This window comes from Dipodomys merriami, unplaced genomic scaffold (assembly GCF_024711535.1).
Source record: "Dipodomys merriami isolate MVZ:Mamm:240054 unplaced genomic scaffold, mDipMer1.0.p SCAF_2, whole genome shotgun sequence".
Lineage (NCBI taxonomy): Eukaryota > Metazoa > Chordata > Mammalia > Rodentia > Heteromyidae > Dipodomys > Dipodomys merriami.
Genome location: NW_027203381.1, coordinates 43,699,253 through 43,713,253, shown reverse-complemented (window position 1 = coordinate 43,713,253; position 14,001 = coordinate 43,699,253). Strand labels below are relative to the sequence as shown.

Genomic DNA, 14,001 nt, shown 5'->3' with positions numbered 1-14,001 from the left:
TGAGCTCAAGAGCTGAGGGACAGTGCCTAGTCTCAGAGTTCAGGCCCCACGACCGACAAAAAAAAAGTCTTTCTCTTCCAGTTCTTAGAGAAGGTCTAGCTCAGTTCAGGCTGACTCCTTTAAATCTTGGCTTAAGTCTCTAAAGAGGCATTTAGTATTTTCAATTGGCAATCGAGTACATAATTTAAAATCAATGATACCCCTCCAACATGCACTAACACTATATAGTATGTGGTAAGATTACTTTTGTGAGTGAAGGCATTACAGTAAGAAAAAAAAAGAAAACTGTTTCAAAGGTTCTTGATAATACTTTTATACCATACTTGCCTTTGAACCTGTTGAGAGAAAAATAACTTGCCTCCCTTCCAAGCAGGATCAGAACTATTTTTCTTTTAATCCTCCATTTTCTTGTTATGAAATGAAGAATGAAACAGCTAAAGAGGTCAGTTAAACCCCTGCTAAAATAGCAGGGTGCTGGTGGCTACTAGCTACTCAGGAGGCTGAGATCTGAGGATCACAGTTCAAAGCCAGCCCGGGCATTAAAATCCATGATTTTTATCTCCAATAAACCACTAGAAAACTGGAAGTGGCCCTGTGGCTCAAGTGGTAGAGTGCTCGCCTTGAGCTGAAGAGCAGGGACAGTGCCCAAGCCCCACAACCAACAACAACAACAACAAAAAAAACCCTGCTAAATGATCTTTTTACATCACAAGATTTTATGATTGGAAACTCAGGAGTATACTCAAGAGTATAACATTATGTCTCAAGATGACAAGGCTCTGAAAATTTAGTTAGAATCCCTTATATAAGGGGATTCTTATATGGCCCCTTATATAAGGGGCCATAAATGTTGATGACCTCTAACTGCCTCAATGAAATCTGGAGTTTAAATAAAATTATGTTCTCACTCTTAGGATTTAAAGAGTTTTATCTCAATAGGAGACAAGGAAAAAAGTTAAAGTTATCTACCAATGTAATACCTCAGGTCAATGCTGGATTTGAAAGTACAAATCTGTTATAATGGTTATATTAGGGAACAACTGAAGCATAAATAAATTTCACTTTTACTATTAAGCATAATTTCATCCAGAAAGAAAACCCTCTAAGTGAAAACAAAACTATTCCAAACTAAACCACAGGGAACACACAAAATGATACTGTGACAACTATCAGTCACCTCAGTTGGCTACGTATTATAAGCCACACTCATCCACATATATGTTATAACTTTCCATTCAATTTCAGGTAACCTTCCTTATCCATTTCACAGTAACTCACAAGCAGCAATCCTTCCTGTAACTGCCTTGAGAAGGTTAAAATGCCATATTATTGCTGTATTCATTGATATATTTTACAAGTTATTCCTGCTTTTGCTACTATTTTACTAGTTCCTTATTTTTTCTAATCAAGTTTCAATGCAGTTTCTCTAATTCTTCCACCCATTTGTCTTGTGATTTTTTTTTTACTGACTGGTTTAGCTAAGTATAATCATTTTTAGGAAGTATGTTGTGTCATTACAGAGAACCAAGAGGACTCTGAAAGAAGCAAACATAAGCTGCCCATGATTTCAATCAACCATAAAAGCAATGCTACGAAGTTATTTTATAGGGTAAGAACCTAACAGTTTTTATTTTATTTTCTGTTCAGTGAGTTGTTAACTATGTAAATTCATTCCTTGTAAGGCCTAAATGTTACCTTTACATGTCAGCCCATGAAAACCAACAAAACTTACTATTACAGAGTGGTATACCAATTTTAAATGACCAAATAAAGGTACTATTATCAACCCTATTTCTATTTGCTTTTAATATTTTGGTGTCTTCAGAAGAGCAACAAATATGTTATTTGGCAAACTGATCATTTTAGTGATTTCAATGGTATATCCAATTAAGAAATACAAAACTAAATAAAATGCCAAAGTTGGAAATTTTCCTTATGAATCAAAACCACTTTTTTAAAGTAAAAAACTGTCACATGTCATCTACATTTCAGTGTAGGCTATTTTTTTCAATGCTCTTAGTTAACCTGAATTACTCACACGAAATTTCATCATTTCATTTTATTATTGCTAGGGTTTGAACTCAGGGTCTAACACTCTCACTTAGCTCTTTTGCTCAAGACTGGTGCTCTACAACTCAAACCATATCTCCACTTCCCAGAATTTTAAATAATAGCATTTGTCTATAAATTTGTCTTCTTAAGAGGCTGGACACTGCTGGCACACATCTGTAATCCTAACTACTCAGAAAACTAAAATCTGAGAACTTTCGTTTAAATTCCAGACAGAAAAGTCTGTGAGACCCATCTCCAATTAACCACCGAAAAGCTGGAAATGGAACTATGGCTCACATGGTACATTGCTATCATTAAGCACAAAAACTTAGTCTTCCAAACAAAAATAATCAATTTCTTTACACAAAGAAACAATCTGAGATACTTACCTTAATTTTTTCTGCTAAAGCCGCTGTTATATTTATTTCTCTTTCTCCTTCATCATACATTTGAAAAATAAGATTATGCATAGTATCACCTGCTATCCAATTAACCTCATCCTGATGTTTGATTTGGATTGCCTTTTGTCCCTCTACACTGAATATCTGTAGTTGTGCAACGTGGCTACTGGGAAGCAATTTAATAGTTTTTTCTACTGGTAACACATCTTTACAACTCTAGGAAAAGAGAAAAATATTCACTGAGTGACACAGACTGAATGGCATTGGCATTAAAATTTTATAGTGAAACTATTATTACTGCTGAAGAATTTAGTTCCATTATTAAATGACAGATCATTTGATACTGCCATTATTTGCAGATTTTCTTATTAACATCATTGTACTAGTAATAATCCCACATTTTATATCATCAGGTATAATGGTATTGATTATATTCTTAAATCCATAAAGAAGTTTATTTAGACCAAAAAGATTCCTTCCCCACTGGTTTCAAATCAATTTAAAACTACTGCCTAGCACTAATTAATGTCTCATGTCCAAAATTGTAGCTACTCAGGAGGCTGAGATCTGAGAACTGCAGTTCAAAGCTAGCCTGAACAGAAATGTTCATGAAAACTATCTCCACTTAACCAGCCAAAAGTAGAACTAGAGCTCAAGTAGTAGAGCTCCAGCCCTGAATGAAAAAGCCAAATGAGAGCATGAGGCTCTGAGTTCAAGCTCCAGTACTTGCACAACAATAAAAAAAAATGTCTTAGCCGGGCGCTGGTGGCTCACGCCTGTAATCCTAGCTACTCAGGAGGCTGAGATCTGAGGATCACAGTTCAAAGCCAGCCCGGGCAGGAAAGACCGTGAGACTCCTATCTCCAATAAACCACCAGAAAAGCGGAAGTGGCGCTGTAGCTCAAGTGGTAGAGCACTCGCCTTGAGCTGAAGAGCTGAGGGACAGTGCCCAGGCCCAGAGTTCAAGCCCCACGACCGACAAAAAAAAAAAAATGTCTTCCCTACTCCGCAAAGGAAATGCATTCTAAACATTTTAAGATTATCAAGAGCTAGGAAGTTATCTCAAAGGTAGAATATTTGCCTAACATGTTCAAATACCTTGGTCTGATCCCCAGCACAGTTTTAAAAAAATAATAATAATAAACTGTGATTATTAAATATGGGCCAGGAACAGTAGCTCATTATTGTGACCATAGCTACTTAGAATTGTGATCCAAGCCAGCCTGGGAAAAAGCCATGACCTTACCTGAAAAATAAGCAAAACAAAGTCTGGAGGCATGGTTTAAGAAGAATTCTCTGCCTAGCAAGCAGGAGGCCTTAAGTTCAAACCCAAGTACCACCAAAGAAACAGAAATTGAGTCCTCCTTTCAGGCCCATGAGGCGATATACACAACAGTACTTAGAATGCTCAGGCACAAGTATCCCAAATTCGAAGCTAGCTTATACACAAAATAAAACTGTTATAAAGAAAAAAACAAAAAGTCTAGAAATGGAAACATGAAAACAAAAAACAAAACCCACTAATTTTTTTAGAATGTATTTACAAAGGATTATACACACAAGTAAAAGGTTCATATATATTTCAGGGGAGAGTTAAGGTAAGTATTTACTAAATATTCTAAGAAAACAGAACAAACAACTAGTAAGAAAACAATTTGGGTCTTTTACTTACTTTCAAAAAGAACAAAATAGGGCTGGAGGTATGGCTCAAATGGTAAAGCTCCAGCCAAACAAGAAAGCTGGGTAATTGCAAGGCCTTGAGTTCAAGCCTTGGTACAGCAAAAAAAAAAAAAGGTAAAATGGTGTTTTTAATATTAAAAAAGTTTGGAGAAAATGTAAAAGAATAATAACCATAGATACTGTAAGAGGCCTAATAAATAATATACTAATATTTGATACAAAATGTCACAATTCTACTTCATATCATCTTTTCTCCCCTTGTGCTAAAAGAACCACATTTCACTTGTTTAAGGTAAAACAATTTTGACCTTTGTATTAAAATGCAATACATTATCAATGAGAAAAATAACTTACAGGTATTTCTATCCTTGCTTTAAGTGTCTGGTCTTTTTTAATATTCTGAACTTGAATTACAGGTCCTGTTAAAATACTAGTTCCAGAACTACTACAGTCCACAACATAAACTGGAAGGTTTGGACCACCTGAAAACTAGAAGAAGACCCAAACAAATGTTACTTTATTCAAATTTTCAAATAATTCATTACAACTACTATTTCTAGCTATAAACTGAAAAATTGTGAGAAAAATTCAAAATTTTAGTATTTCTAAACATAAAGAATAATTGTACAATGATAAATACAGCTTATCTTTTCTTTGAAGGAAAAGCATATTCATTAACCTTGTTTCATTTCTTTTTACTTTACTGGGTTTCCTTTCCTTTTTGTGGTCTTTACCCATTTTCATATATATATCCATTGCTAATCCTGAAAGATACCATTACTGTTCTATTAATAAACAAAGTACTTCATCTAAAATTAGTAAAGACACAGTAACAAGGAAAAGACTATCATCCATAAATTTCTTCATGAAACAAGGCAAAGCTGGCATGTTTACTGGCTTAAGGTTACTACTGGCAATAAAAGATCCCAAAAATTTTTCAACTAATCATGAAGACTCGATACTGTGTAAGGGTATAAGGGTTACCATAAAGTAACTAAAAGATGTAGTCATTGCTATTTACTGTCATGGAAATCAAAATAAAATCGAATTATTCTTTATCATAACAATCTTACCTTGCAATGAACAATCAGTTTTGGTTGTGTTGTTATGTTTTCTGATTCATCTAAAACTTCCACCTGAAATGGGAAAGCTGTCCCATTTTCTATAACCAAAAATTCAGAATCAGGTTTAACTTTTAATCGATGAGGGGGACCTATGAAGAAATTATATAATAATACTGTAAATATAGAGGAATTAACATTCCTCTTAACCAGTGATTCCAATTAACCCAGTTTCAAGTAAGCAGACAACCTGTTATTCCAATTGTTTCAGTATGAAATAAGTAAATTATTAGATAAAATCAGTAACAATCAAAACAATCTCTAGTATGTGACATTCAACAGGAAATTTCTATTGTTACATTATTTGTATATAAACATTAGCCTGTGGACATTATTTTGTATTTCTTTACTTTAATACCTGGAATAAAATCTGTAAATCTTTTTAAAGATAAAAAATATATCATAGTGAAGTAGATATTTAATGTGTTTCAAAAACTAAAGTACTAAAATATCAAAGCAATCAAAGATTTAATATTTAAAAATAATGCTAAGAAAGAAAGAAAAAAAAGCTCATGTAATGTACATGCTCAAACTTTTTTTTTTTTTTTTTTGGTTGGTTGTGGGGCTTGAACTCTGGGCCTGAGCACCGTCCCTGAGCTCTTCAGCTCAAGGCAAGCACTCTACCACTTGAGCCACAGCACCACTTCTAGTTTTCTTGTGATAACTGGAGATAAGAGTCTCATGGAGGGGCTGGGAAGGTGGCTCAGTGGTAGAGCGCTTGCCTTGCATGCCTGAGGCCCTGGGTTCAATTCCTCAGCACCACATAAGCAAAAAGAAAAAAGCCGGAAGTGGTGCTGTGGCTCAAGTGGTAGAGCGCTAGCCTTGAGCTGAAGAGCTGAGGGACAGCGCCCAGGCCCAGAGTTCAGGCCCCATGACCGGACCCCAAAAAAAAAAAAAAAAAAAAAAAGAGTCTCATGGACTTTCCTGCCCAGGCTGGCTTTGAACCCCAAAATTCTCAGATCTCACCTAGCTGAGAAACTAGGATTACAGGCATGAGCCACTGGCTCCCAATCATGCTCAAACATTTCTAATGACGATGGCCCAGTGGTAACTCAGGCTAGAAATCAATTATAAAAGTAAAAATCTTAATATCTTGAGGGGAAAAATATTGAAGAGAAAAGTAAGTTTTATGAATTGACTTTGTATTTACCAACTTTTAATTTTACAAAATCCCTGATTTCTCCAACAGAAGGAGTAACATGTCTGCTTCTAGCATTTAAAAGCTCAGGTCATGAAGTACCATAATAATTTACTTATTAGATTGCCTACTATGTTGTCTAAACATATAACACGAGTTTGGTACAAGATTAATAAAACAAGGTTTATGCTCCTTTATCATTAATATTTTTAAACCTAATTTATGTTAAATACAGATAACAAGATCTGAAGGTATTGCTCAAATGGCTGAGAGCCAACCTTGAAAAAAACAGCTAAGTGAAAGCACCAGGCCCTGAGTTCAAGCCCAACTATCAGCACCAAAAAAAAAACCCAAACTGAATGAATAAACATGACAAAGCATATGTAGTAAAAACACTTTGCTTTGTAACAATATTAGCTAATATTTATTACTTACTATATACTAAATATTGTGTTAAGTTTTAATTAAGCACACAGTTCTTATGTAAACTTCCAATAATCTAAACAATCTACAAAAAGTCCTTTTTATGGGCTGGGAAGGTGGCTCAGTGGTAGAACACTTGCCTTGCATGCCTGAGGCCCTGGGTTTGATTCCTCAGCACCACATAAGCAAAAAGAAAAAAAGCCGGAAGTGGCGCTGTGACTCAAGTGGTAGAGCGCTAGCCTTGACCTGAAGAGCTGAGGGACAGCACCCAGGCCCAGAGTTCAGGCCCCACAACCAGACCCCCCTCCCAAAAAAAGTCCATTTTATTGGAAAGGAACACCCATAAATGACAAGCACAGAGATTAAGGAAAATAACCTTAAGAAATTGAGTATTGTGTACAGGATACAAGGTTAGTGAGTAGGAATTTTGGTTTAAATCTGGATTGTAATTTGAAAATCCTTGATTTTCATTATTTTTTATTCAATTTTATTTTTTCTTATTGTCAAGGTGATGTACAGAGGGGTTACAGTTACATAAGGTAATAAATACATTTTTTGTCAAACTTGCTACCCCTCTCCTCCCTTTTCTCTTTCTTTCCTTCTTCCCCAACCCTCCTTTCTTCAAGCTTTACAGATCATTTCCAACATATTGTCTTGTTTATATCACTGTTGCATTGGTTCCCCCTTGTCCTATGTCTCAGCATTCTGTTGTTCCCCTTCCCTAATTCAAATAAATGTATATACAATACCAGGATACTAAAATCAAATACAGTGATAATGGGATATACCATTGGGGGAAGAACATACAAAATAAATTAAAAAATCACATCATCCATTAAAAACAACAACCACACAGGTAGACCTGTTGCAACAATGAGAAGTACAAGTTGTCATGTCAAAAACGAACTTTACAACTTGGGGGGAGAGGAGGATTGGATGGGGGGGAGGGAGGATGGGAAGGGATGGGAAGGGTAAACAAAGGAGGAGGTTACAATGCTCGATAAGAAATGTACTCACTATCTTGCCCATGTAATTGTAACCCCTCTGTATTTTCACAATTAAAAAAAAAAAAAAAACAACCACAAAGAAAACCACTCTGGAAAGCAGTATAGAGGTTCCCCAAAAGACTACACATAGAGCTCCCCTATAACCCAGCAATCCCACTTCTGGACATTTACCCAAATGATCACAAACAAGGCCACACTAAAGCTACCAGCACAACTATGTTTACTGCAGCATTATTCATCACAGCTAAAATATGTAACCAACCCAGATGTTCCTCAGTAGGTGAAAAGATCAAAAAAATGTGGTATAAAAAAAAAAATCTTATTAAGGGCTGGGAAGGTGGCTCAGTGGTACAGCGCTTTTGCCTTGCATGCATGAGGCCCTGGGTTCGATTTCTCAGCACCACATAAGCAAAAAGAAAAAAGCCAGAAGTGGCGCTGTGGCTCAAGTGATAGAGCGCTAGCCTTGAGCTGAAGAGCTGAGGGACAGCGCCCATGCCCACAGTTCAAGCCCCACCACTGGACCCCCAAAAAAAACAAACAACAAAAAAAATGATGCTAAATGATGAAATGAACTCCAAGACATGGACACAAGAGGTTTTTCTTTATAGTTGTTTTTCATTATTTTCATCTTGATATGTCATAATTTATAATTTTTGCTCTTAAATTTAAAAAAATACTGGAAATACCAAGTTATTAAGAATAAGGACAAAGATGGAAATGCAATCCTAATATTCAATGCATATCCTATGAAACAAGAAAAACTGAAGGGAAGGATTGGGCTTGAAGGGATTACGAGTATGATTACAGGAGTGATCAAAGAGTGACACTGATAAATTATACTATAAACTGATGTTGAATGGTAATCTCCTTGTATAACTAATAAGATTTTAAAAAACACGAAAGTTTTAAAAAGATAAAATGTAATAGCGCACAGTCTTACGAGTTTACTCTTAAGCTTCTGTAACTCCATTTTACTTTTGTAACTCCATTTAAGAAAGGACTGTACCTCCACCCATGAGACTAGCTCCTTATAGTTTGACATTTTAAGATATATGTTTCCATTGTCCACTGTTTTGTTTATATTCCTAGGTAATGGTCATAGGAACAATCATAGAAATGGGTCATGCTGCCCTTGCTCAAAAATTGCTAACGCTTCTGTAACTTCCCGCTTGGTTTGCACCTGCAGGAAAGAAGAAAGGATTTTCCACCCCTGAGAAAACGAGGTGGGTTTTCTGCTTTAAAAGAGGTTGTGAAGCCAGTCTTGGCCCTGAACTTTTGGGCACCCAACTGCCCAGTGTAGTTCCAGCTGGTAATAAAGACTTTCAATTGGCTGTACTCGATGTCTGTGTGGTCTCTCCTAGTGGTCTCCCCATAACAACAAAAAAATTTACTACCCAAATCTATTCAAGTTTAACCTGTAAAATAAAGCATATGTTATTAATACATTATATTTTCTTAAACTTTTGTCTATATGCAAATTTTCACTTCTTTATCAATTCTCTTGAGGGAAATCTCAACTTGAATTTATGAAGGTAAACAAGATAATGTATTTCCAGCACAAAAGATCACTTACAAAGACAAGGGCCAATGGCTGATGCCTAAAATCAGAGATAGTCAGGAGTCTGAAATCTGAGGATTGAGATTAGAAACCAGTCTAGGTAGAGAATTAACAAGCAAAAAAGTCTTATCTCTATCCATCAAAAAAGCCAGTGGAGGTATGCTCAAATGGTATAGTACCATGAACATAAAAAGCTAAGTGAAAGTGTGATACTATGAAGTTCAATCCCAGAGTACTGGGGGTGTGAGGAGGGAGATCATGTATGGACAAAATTTCTTCAACTTTTGTTATATTACAGCCCAAACTTACAAGTAAAGCAATATTTTAAATGTTTCACAGATACAGGTCATTCTCTCTCTCTTTTTTTTTTAACATTATACTATTAATGAAAACTCATGCATACTGGCATTGTGTCCTCTATTCCATTGCTATAAAATCATGCAAGGTGTATTAATCTATTTACTACTCAAAGTAACCCTATGTGAGAAGGTATTTTTTTCATTTGATTTCTGAAGAGATAGCAACTGTGAAACTACCTAGATTCAAATCCAAAGGTCTAATTTCTAAATACACTTTGAATCTTATAATAGATTTCCTTTCTCTGTTTGTGAGGAATGGTACTGAAAAGTGAACTGAGGACTGACAGCCACAACCATTTCACTTTAGTCTAGTATAAAACACTCATTTTCCCTTCCCACTCTTGCTAGAATGACAAGTTCACACCACGATGTCCAGCTTTTTTCTGTTGGGATGAGAGTCTCAAGGGCTGGCCTCAACTATGACCCTCCTAGCAGGTTTGGATAACAAATGTGAAGTACCAGCATCAGCTACAACAGATTATTTCTCAATTAGCACTTTGTACTGCATGTAACTTTAATGCAAATCCCTTTTCTCAATTTAGTCCTTATTAACTTGAAATAAATGAAATCAAAAAATTTTCTTCTTAAAATACAAAAGTTATATATCAACAACAGGTAAATGATAGGCCTAGCCTGAGATTAGCCTAATAAGTACACCCCTGGAATATAAGTATTCAGAATATATATTAAATAATATTACCAGGTAGTAGTCTAATTTTCAAAATCTGAGAGTCTTCTTTTAAACCCGGCAGAACCACCTTCAAGTTAAAATTCTGTTGAAAAAAATAGTAAAAATTAAACCAAAGTCCTAAATACATACTTAAGCAGTTTATCTTTCAATTCCATTTGTTTTCATTTTAACATCACTACAGCAATCTACTTACCAATTTTCTATATGCTAAAATTACCTTAAGGGACTCAAGACATACTAACCTATGCTACTTCACTGGAGAAAGACTGAACTGGAAAGTAACAATAACTTAAATATACTGAATATAAAGTCCACTATTCTGTAAATAGTATGTCTCCATTAATTTGATGGTTTTGATAAATATACATGGTTAATACACTTTCTACATAGCTCTATATTATCTATCTCAGAGCCCCTTGATTAACCTAAAGTTTTTAAAAGTAAAAGTGAAAAAACCTACAAGTCTACTAAGTTTATCACACTGATTTAAAATTTGCCAGAAATTTCACTTTATTTCCAGAAAACTCTCAATTAAGAAATGTGTGTTTGATCTTTAACTTGATTGACTACAAAGTAGCATTTATAGGTTAATTACCCTAAATCTAAAATGTTTTTGTGAAGTATTTTTGGATCTTAGAATATTTATAGTTATATAATGAGACATCTTAGGAATGGGACATATGGGACTCAAAACTAAACATGAAAATTAATTTATGTTCACCTCATACATATAGCATGAGGTAATTTTATAAAGTATTTTTTGGTGTGCCAAGCTTTGGCTATTATCTATCACACGAGGTTAAGTATAAAATTCCCTCCTTTCTTACCATCCCTTCCATTATTTGTTTCATTCAGTCCACAACAACATGCTTTATTTTAAACATTGTATTAATAGGAAAACTATTTTAAATTAATGGCAATGATATTGTGGAAGGAAAATGAAGTATTAACCAGTGTTCCCAATTAGCTATTTTCTAGATTTGAGAAATTAAAGGAGAAAGCAGCTTATTAAAACCTTACACAAGGAGCTGGGAAAGTGGCTTAGTTGTAGAGTGCTTGCCTAGCATGCATGAAGCCCTGGGTTTGATTCCTTAGTACCACATAAACAGAAAAAGTCAGAAGTAGGTCTGCAGCTCAAGAGGTAGAGTGCTAACCTTGAGCAAAAAGAAACAGGGACAGTGCCCAGGCCCCAAGTTCAAATCCCAGGACTGGCAAAAAAAAAAAAAAAAAACTCACTCAAATTTATGCATACTTTTTTTTGACCATATCTCTCATCAAACTTCCCTTTATTTAAATGCCAAATCAATATGCTTAAAAATATGAGATAAAGTTCCAAAGATTTCCATTTGTCACTTTTGTTCCAAGAAACATAAATGAGAGTAAAAGCAGAAGAATAAGTATACAATTTGAAAACTATTGAAAAAAGTTTTGAATTATGATATAGTTGAAGAAAATTTAATTCTTACATATTCAATGTTCCAGTATATCCTACAAATGAAACAATTACTAAGTCAGGTGACATGATGCTGGCTGATTAATTCAAAGGAACTCAGTGTTACTATCTTTTTGTTTGTCAAAACAGGTCATTAAACACAGCATTTCCTATTTCATTTTTACCATCCAAGAAACAATTATTCATTGTACTCATAAACCTGACATGTGAAATTGTAACTTCTTTGTACAACTACATAAAAAAAAAAAAAAAGAAAGAACTGTCATAATATTTATGTGCATTTCTTACCTTGCCTTGACAAGAGTTTATAGAGCCCTTAGCTGTAACACCTCGAATTACACAATTTGGTCCTTTGGTTATTTCTTCATAATGTAAAGATAAACCACTAGAAAAAAACAAATTTATTCTTAAACTTCCACTCCATTACTTACAAATATGTTGGAAATGTGTCATTAGTATCTTTAACTCATCTTTCTAATTAAAAAACAAACAAGAATGCCTTTTACAGTAAGGAAGGTGCTAAGAGTGGGAGATGACTCTGAAACTTGAAGATGAAACTGAAGATTTTTCATTCTGAATACATTTGGTGGTACTGGGGTTTGACCTTAAGGTCTTGTACTTGCTAGACAGGCTTTCTACAACATATCCAATCTTTTCCCTATTAATTTTTAAGATAGGCTACCATTTTTATCCTACTTCCTATACTAGCTGGAATGGCAGATAAGCATACCCAGCTTTCTTTGCTGAGATAGGTTCTGGTGAACATTTTTTTGCCCAAGCTGGACTGACCCAAACCTCTCCTGATCTCTCATGTATCTAGGATGATAGGCACATACATACCACTGCACCAAGCAATTGGTTAAGATAGGAACATAAGAACTTTTTGCCTATGCTGACCTTAAACCATGACGTTCCTGATCTCCACCTCCACCCTAAGTAGCTATGAATACAGCTATAAGCCAGTGGTGCCTGTCAGTAAATAGTTTTGTAACAGTTTTATAACTACATATTCACTAGGCTGGCTATGACTTCTAGAGACAGTATCTGTGTTCACTTTAACTGTCAGGTGCCTAGAATACATGTTCAAATTGCTCAAAGAGTAAATGACTCCACCACAAAGAAAAGACTGCAGAGAAAATCAAAGATACACACAGCATGCACTAAAGGCTGTAGTTCAATCTGCAGCATTGTAAATGCACCAAACCAAACCAAACCAACAAATTGAGCAATCAATGCAAAAAGGAACTTAACATTTATAAAACAACTTCTGAAGAAATATGTCATTCTTTTATGATTTGTGAACAACTTCCTAAGTACCACAGAACAGAACAATAATAAATACTGAACATCTTCAATGACATCAGTGGACATGCTATTAAGTTTCTCAAAGCTTTTTCTTAATGGAAGCCAATTATATCATTCTATAGAGTAAATTTTTTTTTGGGGGGGGGTGGTAGTGGGGCTTGAACTCTGGGCCTAGGCACTGTCCCTCATCTAGTCATCTCAAGGCAAGCACTCGATCACTTGAGCCACAGCTCCATTTCTGGTATTCTGGTGTTTAATTGGAATTAAGAGTCTCACAGACTTTCCTGCCCAGGCTGGCTTTGAACGGTGATCCTCAGGTCCCAGACTCCTAAGTAGCTAGGATTATAGGTGTGAGACACTGGTGCACAGCTAGAGTAAAAGTAAATTTTAAGGGAAGATTCAAATCTCAATGGTAAATATAAACTTTATTGTTTATGACTTTTTAAAACACCAAAATGAACTACAATATCACTAAGTTTCAACATTAAAAATTCTCAGAAAACAGTAGCAGCTAACAGAACTGCCAGGACATAATATCATAGTTGCAAAAGGGGGGCTGGGAAGGTGGCTCAGTGGTAGATCACTTGCCTTGCATGCTCGAGGCCCTGGGTTCGATTCCTCAGCACCACATAAGAAAAAAGCCAGAAGTGGCACTGTGGCTCAAGTGTTAGAGTGCTAGCCTTGAGCTGAAGAGCTGAGGGACAGTGCCCAGGCCCAGAGTTCAGGCCCCACGACCGAACCCCCCCCCCCCAAAAAAAGAAAGTAATACATAGTTGCAAAAGGAATGGTGTTAAGACCTAGATACCTAAATGA

At 35.4% G+C, this 14,001-nt stretch overlaps 1 protein-coding gene across 2 annotated transcripts in view; it reads right to left on the bottom strand.

Moving 5' to 3' along the window:
• Positions 1–14,001, bottom strand: part of Smchd1 (structural maintenance of chromosomes flexible hinge domain containing 1) — a 141,701-nt gene that overhangs the window by 67,955 nt on the left and 59,745 nt on the right. For both annotated transcript variants that reach the window (XM_070029482.1, XM_070029483.1), the window contains exons 21-25: positions 12,172–12,268; positions 10,440–10,512; positions 5,207–5,346; positions 4,488–4,622; positions 2,442–2,669 (exon numbers count right to left, since the gene is read on the bottom strand). In XM_070029482.1, the coding sequence (XP_069885583.1) occupies positions 2,442–2,669; positions 4,488–4,622; positions 5,207–5,346; positions 10,440–10,512; positions 12,172–12,268 (673 nt within the window). The remainder of the gene's footprint in view (positions 1–2,441; positions 2,670–4,487; positions 4,623–5,206; positions 5,347–10,439; positions 10,513–12,171; positions 12,269–14,001) is intronic.